The sequence below is a fragment of the Nothoprocta perdicaria genome, unplaced genomic scaffold (assembly GCF_003342845.1).
Source record: "Nothoprocta perdicaria isolate Ctin4 unplaced genomic scaffold, notPer1 scaffold_362, whole genome shotgun sequence".
Taxonomy (NCBI): domain Eukaryota; kingdom Metazoa; phylum Chordata; class Aves; order Tinamiformes; family Tinamidae; genus Nothoprocta; species Nothoprocta perdicaria.
The window spans coordinates 232,142-247,543 of NW_020455602.1; the positions used below are offsets into that span (position 1 = coordinate 232,142).

A 15,402-nucleotide genomic window follows, 5' to 3' on the forward strand; every position below is an offset into this window, starting at 1 on the left:
TTTTAAAAGAAAGGCCCACCTGTGAGACTCTATTTAACGGCACTCCATAAGGCTTCTGACTTTCCTGTGGTGTTAGGGTAGTTTATTTGAAGGGGCGGCAGGGGAAACTAACTTAAGTGACGCTGATTGTGTTCTGTGCTCATAGCGACTGCTGCCTCGTGCGCTCCCGCTTCCCCTCATCCTCCAGGACGCTGCGTGAGAGACCTGGGTCAGACTATCACTCTGCGCAGTGGTAGCCATAACTCTTTGCTTTGTATAGTTCCTTTGTTGTTTTTTTTCTTTTTTCCTGCTGAAGGCATCGCACACTGTGGTGCTAATGTCTTTTTTGAATGTTTTAACCATTTTCATGGTGGAAGAATTTTATATTTATGCAGTTGTACAATTTTATTTTTTCTGCAAGAAAGTGTAATGTATGAAATAAACCAAAGTCACATGTTTGAAAATAAATCTTTATTTTAAACTTTATAAAAGCAATGCAGACCCCATAGACCGATGTTAAATGTTGTCTAAAGTGCAAAACTCTATGTTCTAACATGTAATAAAATAGCCAGGAGTACAGTGCTCTTGTTGATCTTGTATTTCAGTCAGATTGAARCATTGGACAAATAAAAATGAATGAACACACGCTGCTGCGTCTGCTTCCTTGGTGCGGTGGGGCTGGAGGCTGCTAGTTGTCCAGAATCTTGAAGAAGTACTGCACCTGTGCAGAAAGCGAAAGCGGATTCAGCATTCCCGGAGGGCTGGACACGGGTTTCCCATGGGCCRCTGCCGCTGTGGAGCGGAGAGACTGCACTGCTGTTCGCAGCAGGGTGGCTGCCCTAGGGGCTCTGCGATCCTCTCCCCCCAAGCTCAGTAACTGCGGCAGGCGCCTGATCTGTGCGGCTGGGGAGCAGCCTGCGCTCTGAGAGGGGCACGTTAGCCCAGAGCCTGCGCGGCTGGAAGAACCGTTCCCTGCTACGGGCTGCGGCACAGAGAGAAGGGCAGAGCGGGAGCAGCAGGGCTGGAGCCGCCCTTGCCTGCCAGGGTGGCCGTGGGCTCCACAAACACAGGCAGCCCCTTCCCACGGGAGAGCAGGCTGCTCCGTGCCGCCGGATGTGGGTTATGGGGGGCTCCTGTGCTCTGTATAGGGACAAAATGTGTTTCCCAGAGTGAGCTGCTCCCAAGGGAAAGGCTCCTGGCAGGAAGGGGAGCCATGGTGCCCGCAGCTGYGGACACTTGCTCAGGCAGCACCCGTGCAAGTGCCGGGCTGCTTCACGCTCCCACCCCGGCTCCTGAGGTGGCGGAAACATCGCCTGCCACTGCGCCCTCCACTACCGTGGCTGGGCAAGGGTTTAACTGGACACGGGCACTGAAGAGCCAAAGCGCTTCCCACAGGAGCTCCCTGCACACGGGACCCATCCCTTGCACCCGCTGGTCACAACCGACTGCCGCCGGTGGGCGGGTGGCGCGTGCATCCGGGCTGCTCGGGGCCAGAGCACCTGCAATACGAGGCCTGTGTATGCCGTGTTTGATCAAGCAAAACAAAAACCTACTCTGAAAAGACAGTTCAAGGTTAGCTAATAAAGAACCTTCTCGTTTACTGTACGAGAGCAAAGTCCTAGCAGGAGCTGGTAATAAAGACAATGATTTATTCCAGGAATCTGGACAAGGCAGGAAGCTCATGGTGCCTTTGCTGGCTTCAAACACGCGTCGGAAGGCTCCAGTTCAACGCAACGCGACAACTGCGGCACAAAAGAGCACTGCACAAACCGGCCCCCCAGCCAAACCGCCCACGTGCAGCAGCAGCAGCTGGTACCTTGCTGGGGGTGGGTGAGACGGGCATGTGGGGCAGCAGCTCCCCACTCCATGCACCCTTCTGCAGGGCCGCCAACAAGATGCCAGCCCTCCCCTCACAGGGAAAGAGCCAAAACCCCCCGGCTCTTGACCAGTGTCAGGGCAGCTGTGCTACCACCAGGCTGAGGGGAAAGGAACGAAAGGAAAAAAGACCCAAACTGTCCTGACTCAGATCCCCCCATGTAAAACAAGGAAAGAGAAGTGCAGGTCCTTCAACGTGTATCTCACAGGGCATTAAAAGGAATTAGAAAAAGGAAAGAGGGGAGAAACCCCCAACACACGTGTTGGCCTCTGAGCAACCAGCCAGCCTGGGCCACCATCCAGTTTAATCTGAACTGCCCTTTAAAAGGACACGAGTGACAGGTGCCACTCGCTAGAGTGCCTAGCTAGGGCAGGCAGCCAGCGAGGGGGGGGGGTCATCATCCTACTTTAAACTCAACTACTACCTTTAACATTAACCTACTACCTTCAACACTGATTTCAAGACCTCTCTTTTTTATGAGTCTGTGCTGTAATACTAATATAAAAAAAAAAAAAGGAAAAAGTCTGTTCCCCCCACAAGAAGGCATCTCTTTCCTTATTGCCTTAGCGTAATAGTACATCACATTATAACCTGGCAGTTTGAACACTTTGTTCTTTCTGCCAGATTGGCTCCAAGTAGTTAAGCGTAATTGTTGCCATTAAAGCAAATTTTATCTCTGCTCTTGTTGATACAGGACACCTGGACTCCAGGGCGACGGACACAGAAAAACACTTGTAAAACCCACAGCGCCAAGATGCATTTGAGGACAAGGCCCTTCAAAGCCTGTGTCAGCACGAGCGCTCACACAGACGCGGGGCAGCAAACGCGTTTAGTACCTGGGCCTTCCAGGCCTCTGCTCCCGGGCTGCCCCAGGCATGTGCACTCCGGGGCCACGCGCGGCACCCGGCACGTGCCGTGTGCCGGAGGGAGGCCCAGTGCTGCCGCCACGTCCACCCACACACCGGCCCCACTGCGGGCGCCCCAGCTGCCGGTCATGCTCAGGGCACGCAGGCGACTCGGAGCCGCTTCTCCCACCCTGGCCGAGGCGTGACCCCCCCAGGGAGCTGCTCCCACCAAGGAGCTGCTACTGGTGTGTCCAGACCCAAGCGCGGCCGGAGCACTGCAGGAAGCGCGGCCTGGGTTGTCAGCCCCGCTGTTCCCCCGAGCATCAGCTGTCCCCAGTGGCACATGGAAAGGGCCTTCTCCCTAAAAACTGGCATTTTGTCAACAGGTGACAAGAGTCATTCATTAGTTTTTTCCCCTGAAATGAAAACACAGCTGGTGTTTTGTTGGAGGCAAGGGCCAAAACCTCAGATTTTAGCACTGCCAGGTGAACCAAGGTGTTCCAGTGTCCCAGAGGGAGACTGCTTGTAGACCCCACATCTCCTTCCAAAGAGAGGCACTTGGAGGTCCTCACACTGAGCCTCCACAGAGGGATCAGGTGCTCCAAAACACTCTGTATTTTAAGGAGTGAAGTTCTTCTCCTTTTTAGTGACCTCACTGACCTTCTGGAGAGCAGCCCCGCCGAGAGGGACCTGGGCATCGTGAAGATGCTGGCTGCGCCGGGAGCATCCGGACGCTATCACAGAGCGCCGCACTCAGAGTCCTGGAAGCGAGAGCAGCGGACAGGAGCCCAGCGCGACCTGGGCCCCAGCTGGGTTAGGAGCCCTCTGAACAACGCGCGCCAGGAGCATGGCGAGGCGACGCGAGGCTACAAAGAGACGGTGAGGGCGGCAAGGCAGCCCTCAGGGCAGGGCCAGAGCCCTCCGCACAGGCCCCACAGAGGCACCGGGCGCTCCGGAGGGTCTCAGCGCCAGCAGCAGCGACACCTGCCATTGGAGCCCCTCGGATCCCCTCGGCCGGCAGCAAGGCAGGCAGCGGCTCCAGGCTGCCGGAGACGCTGCCGCCCTCACCATTATAGCGGGTTATCGCAAGCCCAGGTCACTCGCAGGAGCTGAGGCACCGTCTGCCTGTCGGTGTCGCCACTGCTGATGTTCCAGATGGGCCTCAGCCGCAGCGGCCTCGGCCCCGGCCTCAGAGGAAGGCAGCCAGCGACCATGGCTCCTCGCCATCCGCACAGGGCTCTAACATAAAGGCAGTAGTCCAGCAGGAGGGCCTATTCATTCACAGCAACAGCCATTCCCAGCACACAGAACCATTTGCTGACGTGACCTCGGAGAGGGTTCAGCGGCAGCAGGGCTGCACGGTTCAGACACCGGGGTGGCTGCTGCCTGCCCCGGGGACCGGGCACCCTTAGAAACCCCCGCACACGCTGCCCAAGAGCAAATGGTTTCCACTGTCCACACACACTGCACCTTTCCCGATGTACTTCCATGAAGTACAGTCAGGACAACAAAACCCTACGTACGGAAAAATAAACCCTTGCAAAGGCAACTTTCATTAGGGAAATTCTAGAGAGCAGCATTCGCTGCCGTCTTGAGCTCTTACGCAATGCACGGCTAACCTGGTCATGTCAAACGCGGCGCATGGTCATGATCAGCACAGAAAATGCGGTGAGAGGAAAGGGCTCTGCAGCAGAGCCATGGAAACTATTTGGGAAAAGCACCACACAAAAGGAGATTGCAGAAATCTGAATTCCAAGAGGGCATAAGTGAGAGGACATGGCAATCATCAAGAACAGCAAATTCTAAACACTAAGAAAACAAGTTTTATGGTATTTACAGTAGAACGGTGGAATAAAAGTGACATTAAATGTTTATTTTTTAAAATGGAAGCAAAATGTTTTCATATAATACATGACCAGTTTGCTGACTCAAAGAAGTGACTTCTGAAGTCCAGATATTTGTAGATGCCGTAAAAAAGCAGTTTCACTGCCTAGGATTGGTTATCTAAGAGTTGTTAAATCCTCCTCCTCCATGGCAGGCGTAATAGCTGGGAATGAGCACATTACGCCAGGACTTTCCCAGCAGGAATGCTGCTTTCCTCTGACAACATCTTTGGCCACGAGCAGCAAGGCCCTGCACCAGTAAGGCCACCGCAGTGCAGCTGGCCCGGGCACCCCCGTCATGGGAAAGCCCCAGCGTGGCAGTGGCTGCTGCTTCCCGGGGCCCTGAGCAGCCCCTGCGTCAAGCGGCCGCTGCCTCCAGGGGCATCCCAAGGGAGCCCCTGCCCCCGAGGCGGGCTTGCGGCTCGTGGGAGGTGCCTACCACGGCCTGGAGTTGGACGGAGCTCCATGTCAGCTGCAAACACGGCCTGAGCTCTCCCACGAGCAGCCAGCACCTTGGAGAGGCCACCTGGCTTGGGAGCACCCCGAAGAATCACAGAAGGGTTGAGGTTGGAAGGGACCTCCAGGGATCATCTAGTCCAACCCCCCTGCTCCAGCAGGGACACCCAGAGCACGGGGCGCAGGGCAGCATCCAGGAAGGTTTGGAAGATCTCCAGAGAAGGAGACTCCACAGCCTCCCTGGGCAGCCTGTGCCAGGGCTCTGGCACCCTCACAGTGTATTCGTACAGGCCAACCTGCATAGGACACCGTAGACAGTTTCCCGTTTACAAGCCTAACACAACAGCAACACACCTCGGGCGCCCAGGGCTCCTTCCCACGCCCAAGGCAAGACTCTCTGCTCTGCTCCACAGGCACCGAGAGTCCCAGTCCTTGTGAGCCCACGGACATGGTGTGCAGAGCAGGACACAGCAAGGACACGTCTGCACCCGCACCAGGTCCCGAGTGAGGGCGGGAGCAAGAGGCCAAGGAGCACAGCGGGATGCGGTCACATCTTCCTGAGCAAGCAGGGTGCTCCGCAAGGCAGCGTTTGGCAGCGGGACCAAACGGGCTGCACCTGACAGCACGGCAGGCAGGCCAGCGACACAGCCCCTACCGAAACAGCAGCCCCTCTCGAATGGGCTCCATCGCCCCCGCGACGGGGCAGCGCCAGCCGCTCGAGGCCGGATCTCCCTTCAAGCCCAAGCGGCTCCGCTCGGCCGCAACGCTGCCGGGCAGTGCTGGCGCGGCCTTGGCTCCTYCTCACACAAGGCCGGAGCACCTCCACATCGGAGGACTTTCCCTGCGCTCCTGGTAGTGCCAACCTGCTCCCCCCCGTATCACAAGTTGAAACAGAGACACGTTTGCAGCATAATTGCCATCCTCTGAGAAGCCCACTCGAGATCAACCTGTACCAAGAGACTGAAATTTCCACTTAAGAATCAGAAATAACCATTGTTTCCATGAACACTTAAAAAAAATCCTCTGTTTTTTACTTTCTTTTCAGTGGAGATGATTAAAACGCTTTAATCGTGACTGCTCGGCCCAGCACAGGCCCCTGCTCGAAGCCCTCGTGGGCGAAGCTGCCATAGGGCCGCAGGGCCGGGCGATGGAGCGGCCCCTCACGGTGCTCAGGGGCTCCCAAGGGGGGGCGGTCCCCACGGGTGGCTGCCAACACGCAGGGTCAACCTGCGGGTTAATGGCTAACGGGCGCGGGCACCTTTGCTCGCGGGGCGCCCGGCACGGAGGCCGCCCCGAGCACCGTGACGCTCCTCGCGGTTACTCATTCACCCGCTGCACGGAACGGCTGCCGTGGGGCGCCGAGCGCCGACGGACGCTCCTCTGCGGTGCCGCCCCCCGGGGCGCTCGGTTAGAGCCCTAGGGCTGGTGGGACAGGGCAGGGAGGCGGCAGGAGTGCAGCTGGTGCCCAGCGCAGAGCCCCGGCTTGTGCAGAGGGGGACGGGCAGCACCCCCTGTGTGTCCCCTCCCCGCCACGGCAGCGCCCCCACGTCCCCCGAGCTGCTGCCTTCAGCAACCCCCAGGCTGGGAAATCCAAGGGAGAGGGGGCATGAGGGACACAAGGGAGCCAAGGAGAACAGCAGGGAGCTCCGCATCGCGCGGGCCACTGCCTGCACCAGCCCTGCACTGGATCATCCCATCCCATCCTGTCCTGTCCCACCCCGGCAGCGCTCGGTGCCATCACCATGTCCCTGGTCCTGGCAGTGCCGCTGCCTCGGGAGCAGGGAAGCAACCGCAACGCTGAGGCCCGGACTGGCAGAGAGGCGCTGGTGACTGCAGCTGCCTCGGTCTGCGCGTCCACAGCCTCAAACGGCAAATGTAAAGACGGGAGAAGGGAACAAAACCCCAAGCCCATCACRACAGGTCCCCTGAAAGGCAAAAGAAGCTGCTGGTGCAGCCGCCGGCGCTGCCACCGCCTCGTGCACCACACACAGCGCACATGCTGCTACGAGCGCTCTCCCGCTGCGGCTGCCCCTGGAAAGCTCAGCCACTCGGGAACAGCATTTCCCGCCTCGGGAAGCAAAGGTGATTTCACCCAGAGCTCAAAGGATCTTGTTCATCCCATAAAAAACCCTGCCTGCCTGATGGCAACATCTGCTCTCACTGTCTCTCCCTGTGCCTATAGACACACACAGGTGTACGTGCACATTTCTAGCACCACGGGGAGCCTCATGAGGCTGATGCTGACCCAGCACCCGGGCGGAGCAGAGGAGGCTGCAGGGCCCGGCCCCAGCACGGCGCGGGGCTCCCCACTGAGAGCCCTTTCAGGCCACCCCACATGTGGGCAGCCCGCGTGTTGTACAATGGCCACTCATGGCAAAAAGCAGTATCTTAAGGTGCACATTATGAGGAAAAGCTCACAGGCAAAGCCTGGCAAAGGCCAGAGATGCTGTTTTTGTTGTCACTGCAGCTCCCAGAGCAGTTCAATGGCAGCCGATGAGGTGGATTCCTGCCCTGCTCCAGGTGCGCAGCCCCAGGAGATGCAGGGAGCTGAGGTGTGTGCCCAGCTCCGGCTCCCGTGGGAAGCTCTGCTCGCTGCACTGCCCCCAACGTGAACAACATCTTCACTGACGGGTAYTTAACATGCCCCTGTGTCTTTGTAGGGGCAGAGAAACCAGAAYACCTGGTAGCTGCAACACCTCATACCTGGTATGTAAGCTAGACTCAGTCTAGGAATGGCTGGTTTCAAGTGAAACTTGTTTTGTCCAGAGAATTCTGATTCAGCAGATCCAAAKATTCAAGAGAGCATCTGTTTAACAAGATACTCATCTGAAATCCTCCTGGTGAGCTGAGAGACAGATTTGTCTTTCACTGTGTGCACATGAAGACACAGACTCAAAACCATCACAGGGCTGTTAAGCAGAGCACTCATTTGGCATGGATCATCTCCATCATCTCATGAATACTCCATCTCTCTCATGATCCCTTCCTCACCTCCTCCTTTCACCATTCAAACCCCTGGGAAACCAGCAGCAAAGCTGATCAAACCGGCTAGTCTAAGCCATTGACCTCTATACATTGTCCCTTGTAGAACACATTTCACATTATAAATAAGAATATGAGGACACACGAGTATATGAACTATCCGATAAAGCAAGTTAGAGAGCTCATCCAAGAAGTTTCAGGGTAATATTCTCCTTTCTCATGTATCTTTGAACTAGAAATAAAAGGAGCAGTTACAGTTTTACATGTGATTTTTCTACCTGGCCAGTGGCATTTTAAACTTGCATCTCACCTCCTGCCTCTCGAACCAGACCGAGTTATTCATTAACTCCGATACGCTTTAGTCACTACCTAAAACATAAAGTAGTTTGTGGTATAAAGCCAAGAGTTCAGGGTCAAACTGGGGGGAGCAAGTGCCAGTGAATTCTTTTTTTTAATCAAAAGTGAACTTTTTTTTTTCCCCAGGTGCAATGTGGGACCAACAGACAACATTGGAAAAAATACTGCACTGCATTAAATTTAGTCTTCTAAAACTAGGTAAACTGGCCCTTTCTTGCTTAGCCCCTGAGCCTCCTGAGACAGTGTTGCTCTCTCTCCTTCCCCCAAGTCCTCCTCGGTCATCAAGTAAGGTCACAACCTTCCCCTTCCTAGTGATCTTCAACCAAGCCTGAACCACAGAAGTCAGCTGCAGCTGGGCTATTAACTTCAGGGGCACCTGATCCAGTGCTCAAATACCTCTCTCCTGGGTACTTTAAGAAGTCAAGGGCATTGCTCCATTAATGGACATTCAGACAGCAGCTATAAGGGCTATAAGCACTTGTCAAATCCGTTTTGGTTAGATTTTACACRATGGGTGAGGGAAGCTGTGGAGAGAAGGATGCAGAGATCTTCAAGTACACAGTTTCTGGCATTAGTGAAAAATAATTAACTGAGCCCTCAGAAAGGCACCCTTCATTATACAAACATTCCTCTATTGTGCTTTAATAAACACTGTGCATTTAAGATCCATGACAGGACACCAGATTAACCAGATGCCTGCACTTTCAGTCATCATTTGGTTCTAGAAAATCAAACAYCACAGGAAGAACTAGCCTAAAGTCCATCCTATTCAGCTTCCCACCCACAAAATGGCAAATGTAACAGTTGCTTTGACCATTTTGTGTACAAGCTCCTCAGGGCAGGTGTGCACGGAGAACACCGTAGCACAAGGGAGTTGGGATTGTGATAGAGCTTCCCATAAGCTCCTGCAGAACCACTAACACCAATATTCTACATAAAGCTGGYAGGCACAACCAAAGCTTTCTTTGTACAAACACACAGGGCTAAATTCAAGCTCAGTGATCCTGGAAGTTGCCCTTGGGGTTGTAAGGAAAGGCTGCACTGGAAATGGGAATCCCTGGAAAAGGATGATTCAAGCATAAAACAAGGTCAAGGTGGTACAGGAGCTCTGAAACAAAGGCTGCAAATCTCCTTATTCACTGTACATCATACTGGCTCTGCCCGCTTTGGGGACAGTAGTAGTACCAGAATTCAGAACAGTWATTAGACTATTTCTCTTGCAGCAAAAAATAAAAACACTCAAAGTAGATGTAGTGGGAAGTGAAAAGGGAAAAAAAAAGTGTCATGCCATTATCTGTAACAATGGTTCTGCACTGTTTTCTAAAATTAGTTGCAGTTAGTATTTTGTTTTGAAGAAGGGAAATACAAATCAGAACATGCTCAAACAGAGTTCCAGTGCCAAAGGCTTTCATGTGAAATTTGGAGAAGTGGCTTAGCCAAACTCACACAAAATCAGCACCAGAGTTAGAAATGAAATTCTGAAATTCAAGGTCTTGCGCCTGAATACTGATTGCCAAACTGTACCACTTACACAGGAAATATGTGTGCAAGAATTTGCATTTAGGCTGATTTCTGCAGCTGTGCTAGGTGGCACCTGCAACGGAATATTAACAATGTACAAAATCAATACCACCTGAAGAAAGGAGAGCAACTGCTAGGCATGAATTCCTCTTCTTTGAGGATTTAAAAAAGATCCTTCATCTTGGCCAGGTAAACTTAGCAGACCCAATTTCTCTCTCAAATTTCGGTCAATGAACTTACAGCAGGGGTGTGTTTACTCCATTTACTCCATACTCCTCCGGATTCGGCAGTCTACAATCCTATAAACCTTTTACAGGAACAGCCTGTACTTCGGTAGCAAAGACGACTCCTACCAGAACAAGGACATAACAAACACGGTGCTAACTCCCTACTTAAAGAAGCAAGTTCCACCACTCCTGCTCACAGGCAGCCACCATAGTTCTACCAAGGCCTTTCTCCTCAGTGAAAAGAGCCTCATCCAACTGTGAATTCATCTCTCTGAAGCGGAGAATAACTGCCCTCTTAAACTCAGCCTGTTAAAACTTTCAGTTATCCACAAAGAATGAAAACACTYGCTACGTTTCAAGGGCATATTTCTTTAAAACGTTCGCCTGGCTCAGTGCCTTCGGCTGAAGTGCCCTTTGGTAGCTCCACAAGGCACCCAGCCCACCCTAGCCCAGCGTGTGCAGAGCGGACACAACTTCTGGGGGCAGGTGAGGAGAGGCTCTGCTTTCTGCCTGCCACCAGATGAGACCTCAGCCACCGCTCGGAGCTGCTCTCACATAAAGGCCTTCCCCGGGATGCTCTCTGCACATATTGTATCACTTCTCTTTTATTAGCTGCAAATCCTGAGGTTCCTTCTTGTTCTGCTTACCTGAACTTTGAGGTGAGCACATCCATTACAAAACACAGCTCTAAAGAAACTTGGAGAAGGGACTATGTTCTAGCAGCTGAAGGGCCCCCRTAGTTCACAGGATGATGCTTGCTTGCCAAACAAGCAGAGTGAATCAGTCACTGCTTTGCTGCACTGATGGAACAACTGGTGTTGTACACCACTGCTGGCTTAGCCTGGGCTGTTACAGGGGATGAAAAGCCACATTCTGTGTAACAGTTATGTAACAGCCTATGGTAAAAGTCACTGAGACTATAAAACAAAAACAAACGCTTAAAATGATCAATGTGCCATGGGAGCAGCAAAGTGTGTACTCAAAGTAATATGAGAACACAGTCAAGACGCAGGCTTATGAATCAGCCATGAGATTCACAGGACATGAACTCATGTAATATAGATGGGAAAAAACTCCAGCCGTAATGTTTGCTTTGGAGCAGCAATTCAGCTGCTTTGTCCCATTCAACTTGCTCACAGTAACTAAATTCAGTTTAAACAACCAATTATAGCTGCTTTGTACCACCAGGCAACTTAAAATACACACACTGTACCRCTGGATACAAGCGATGCAGCGAGATACAAGAGATTTCAGATTCTGCTGAAATGCTAAAATGCACTGTGGGACTTTTTCTTTTTTTCCTGGGGGGGTTATGCCTCCTTTCTGCTGCCATCCAAAAGCTGTGGTGAGTTATTTTAGGTACATGGTTACATGGAGCTACTGGTCAGTTTAAACTCAGGCCATAAGTGCAGGCAACTAAAAATTGTCAGCTTTCATTGAGAACTCAGAAATGGCTTGAAACTTGTAATTTTTYTGATATTGTCTGGAATTCTCCATGTTAAATTCCAGTATCCTACTTTTTAAGCTAGACTCAATTTCCTGGCAATGGTACTTTAACCCACAGATCCAATTTTACATCACGAAAGGGGATGATGATAACAGTTAGCTCTTCCTTATGAAGAACAGTTAGTTCCCTGAAGAAAAATACAATTTGGCAGTACAAAATGCATCATCCAGCCTAGGAAAACTCTTGCTGTTCCACCATTCTGCTATAGTCTCATAGCAAAATGCTCACAAAATACATGTAGACAGTACAACAGATGCTTTGCATGCACTGGAAAAATCACCTTCATTAATGCAGAGATCTCTCCCAGATATACGGGTAGGCCACTTCACGCTCTCGTGCAGGCTCTCAGGCACGGGATTATGTAAGTGAGCTTGTTCTGGCTTTTACAAAAGTACAGTGAGTACTTCTGTCTTCATAAACTCCCATAATCTTTATTGGACTTCAATGAAAAAATACAAAGCCAAAATCAGATGATAATCAGTAAGTTAACATAAAACACAGGAGATATGTACTGATGGCCCTAATTATGGCTACGGACATGTAAAACTGTTCTTTAACTGCAGYGTGTGAATCCCTAGTGCCTGTAATACTGCCAAACCTAACACAAGCTCTCTGTGGAGACCACATAGGTCAGGGGTCATGGTCATCCAAGGAAAGGCTCAGCTGGAGTCCCTGCAGAGCACTGCTAGGCACTGGCATCCAGTCCACAGTATGTATTTGGCCAGTGATAAGCTGCTTAGCTTTCACTTCATTAAATACTCGGCTGTACTACACAGTTTCAAAGAAAGTGCATGGATGAATCTTTTACAGTATCTGAATCCTGCCTTTGACTTACCCAGATAATGAGACCAACTGCTCTTTGTAATCTCTGCTTTTGTTTCTAGTTGATCACTAGCTATTCCACATGTAAAACATTTAAACAAGTTAAAATGGTGTCGAGTACCGGTTTCAACTTTAAAGCAGCCTGTTAACATAAAAGTATACACTTATTTAAGAGACCTTACCTCCAAGAGACCATCTTCGGGTAGGTCTGTGCAGTGGACAGCATTCTGAATCTTGTTCTTCCCAAAGACAGCGCGCAGAGTTCCAGGCCGGAGGTGACGGGCTATTTCCTATGGAACACAAGGAGATTGAAAGACACCTTGTGAACCACGTTGTTTCCTTTTATCGTGGATGCAGCAGAATCTTGTCTGATTCAGAAAGCAAGGAATGACTGTCTTATATGTACAGTACACACAAATGAAATGAATGAGCGAAAAATCAAAAGTGAAATTCCAGATTTCCCTTTATRTGAATGCACAGCTGCTGAAAAGCCAGGACACAAACCATGAAAACCATCGGCTTGAAACTGGGGCAATCAAGGCAGCCTGGATGGATCTCAAGGCCATCCACATTACCCCTTCCTGGCGTTTGGGTTAATACAGGCAGCTTCTGTTAGCAAGTGGGCAGCTCTCAAGCACAATGTACCAGGCTTTAGTGAGCAGACCTTGTGCACCACCTTGGTAGAGTGCCTCCCTCTAAACCAAGGGGACTGAGAGCCAGTTGTGACTGACTGTTCACCTCAAAACTCAGCATATGATAGTAAACTACTGGGCACGCTCTCAGGCTCCCTCCTTTCTGACATTGTGACTGGTGCCAGTGTCTTCTTCAGCTAAACAAACATGTCATCCTTGGTTTGATCCCCTCTGAAGATGAGCACATTCAGACTCTCTACATCTTGTCCTGTTCTCTGTAGATTAAATTTCAATCCTCTTCAACTTATCTGTGATGCCAAACTTCTTGTTGGCCTCTTACAGCATGTTTTTATCATTACAGCACACAGCACTCAGATCCTAAGATGACCTTGCACTCCTACCTCTTTTCCATGGCAAATATCCCATCTTCTCCCCCAGAGGCCGCCCTCTTTGGCTCTCCCCTCCATCATGCTCCTCTCTTCGGGACATAACCTCATCCCGCTGTGCCGCTCTGCGCTCTCAACTCGTAGTGTTGGCTTTTGTCCCCAGAACCATGTTACACCTTGTAACCTCTCTCTTCTCACATCCTGGAGCACTCTTCCAAGTCTCCCTAATGCCAGGTATGTCTGCTCTTAAAATGAAATGGAGGTGCCCCTTTTCCCCCCCTTTTTAAAACCCACTGCCATTGTTTCTCCTTTTGCAAGCACATACTGAGCACCGCTGGCTGGGATAGGACACACTGGTGACAAGCTTGGAGTACAGCTCTGGAACAGAAGTGTTTTTCCCTGCCAAGAGGGCCGGCGCCAGCCCATCCCTCAGGAGACACACGTGCTTTCGGGTGCCCTCACTTCTGAAGCAGCCTTGCAGCTTCCTGGCACCACTCCCAGGTGCTGGCTCCAGGGGCACAGCTGGAGGCTGCTGCCCCACAGCCAGGTCACCAGACCGGAYTGTCGGAGCACTTCCTTGCTGTGTGTGTCAGGTAGGCTCAGAGCAACCACATTCAGCAGCAGCTCTTGGCTGAGCCGGGCGGCTTTGCACGGGCACYGCTGGGAAGCCCTTGCACGGAGCAGGTTTCCCCTGGCACGGCAGTCAAGCCTTACACTGCACAAAGGAACCTCACAAGAGCTGATGTGACCCTAACCTTGAGCCACCCTCCAGCCTGTGCACTCTCAATTCTAAACTAGAGCTGGGTCTTCTGTCAGCCCAGTAAGTCCCATTTCCACAGTCCTGGATTTCTTCCTGTAATAACAGTTATTAGGTATGGCAGTTAAGCTGCTTTAATGGTTGGAGTAGGTCTAGCTCAAACCATCCCTGAGAAGTGTCAGTTCCCCACAGATACTGTGTGTATGTCCCAGGTTAGACAGGCGCTTTGGGTATGGATTCTAGCGACATTTGGAAATTGTACTCTTCATATCAACCCATTTTCACTTCAGAGGAAAGTTAAAGAGGTAGCAAGGAAGGAAGATAAAGAAGCTCCAGGACAGGAAAACTTCTACGTAGTCCTCATTAGAGGCTTGCATGAAGACAACCTGGTGAGGAACCAGAAGTCACTGACTAGTGAACTGGGGCTGTTCAACATCCCAGTCTTTGCTAGAAACAGCTGTTTATTCCTGCAGCTGCCAGCGGGCTGGCCACAGCATTAGGGTTTCCAATTCTTTTACAAAGAATTTAGACACACTATAAAAATGCTTGTGGCTGCAGAACCTTTGCAAGTGCTCTCATAAAAACAACCCCAAATCTCACAGGGCATAGCTTGGGGCATCACAGTGTGGTAACTCCCATCCATCAAGCACCTTTGCTGAAAGTGTTTCCTCACACAGGTTAAAAATACAGATTCTTGAATCTTTCCCAAATTTTCTCTTGACTTATCATCTTCCTTATTAAAYTTTTTTTCCCTCTCTGTAAAAGTAGCTATGGTTCACCCAGTTTTCTACTAACATTGGAGAAAGCTCCTACCTTGTGATCCTATTTTTCTTCCCTAAATATATACATAATGGTACATAGTCTTCTGTATTCCTGAAACTCATCACCTGTCCTGATAAGGACAAATAAACTGGCTTTATCTAAGTCTCTTCTGATTAGACTTAACTGAGGTCAGATGTGCATGAAGGTAGCTTTTGCAAAACTCTGCATGGCTAGCACTTGCCAAGTAAGAATCTAAACAAAGCTCTCCTCCTTCAGAGAATAAATAGGACAAGAGATAGGGCAGTCTCTGTTTATACTCATGCAGCCAAAAAAAAAAAAAAAAAAAGAAAAAAAAAAGACACAGAATCATTAATTCTTAAGTTTTACTGTTCTCTCTTATAACACCACTG

General features: G+C 51.0%; 1 protein-coding gene across 1 annotated transcript in view; it reads right to left on the reverse strand.

Moving 5' to 3' along the window:
* Window positions 1-449: 449 nt before the first annotated feature.
* NME7 (NME/NM23 family member 7) overlaps window positions 450-15,402 on the reverse strand; it is an 81,844-nt gene continuing 66,891 nt past the window's right edge. Inside the window, exons 11-12 of the mRNA XM_026044425.1 lie at window positions 12,638-12,745; window positions 450-700 (exon numbers count right to left, since the gene is read on the reverse strand). Of these exons, the coding sequence (XP_025900210.1) occupies window positions 668-700; window positions 12,638-12,745 (141 nt within the window). The 3' untranslated portion in view covers window positions 450-667. The remainder of the gene's footprint in view (window positions 701-12,637; window positions 12,746-15,402) is intronic.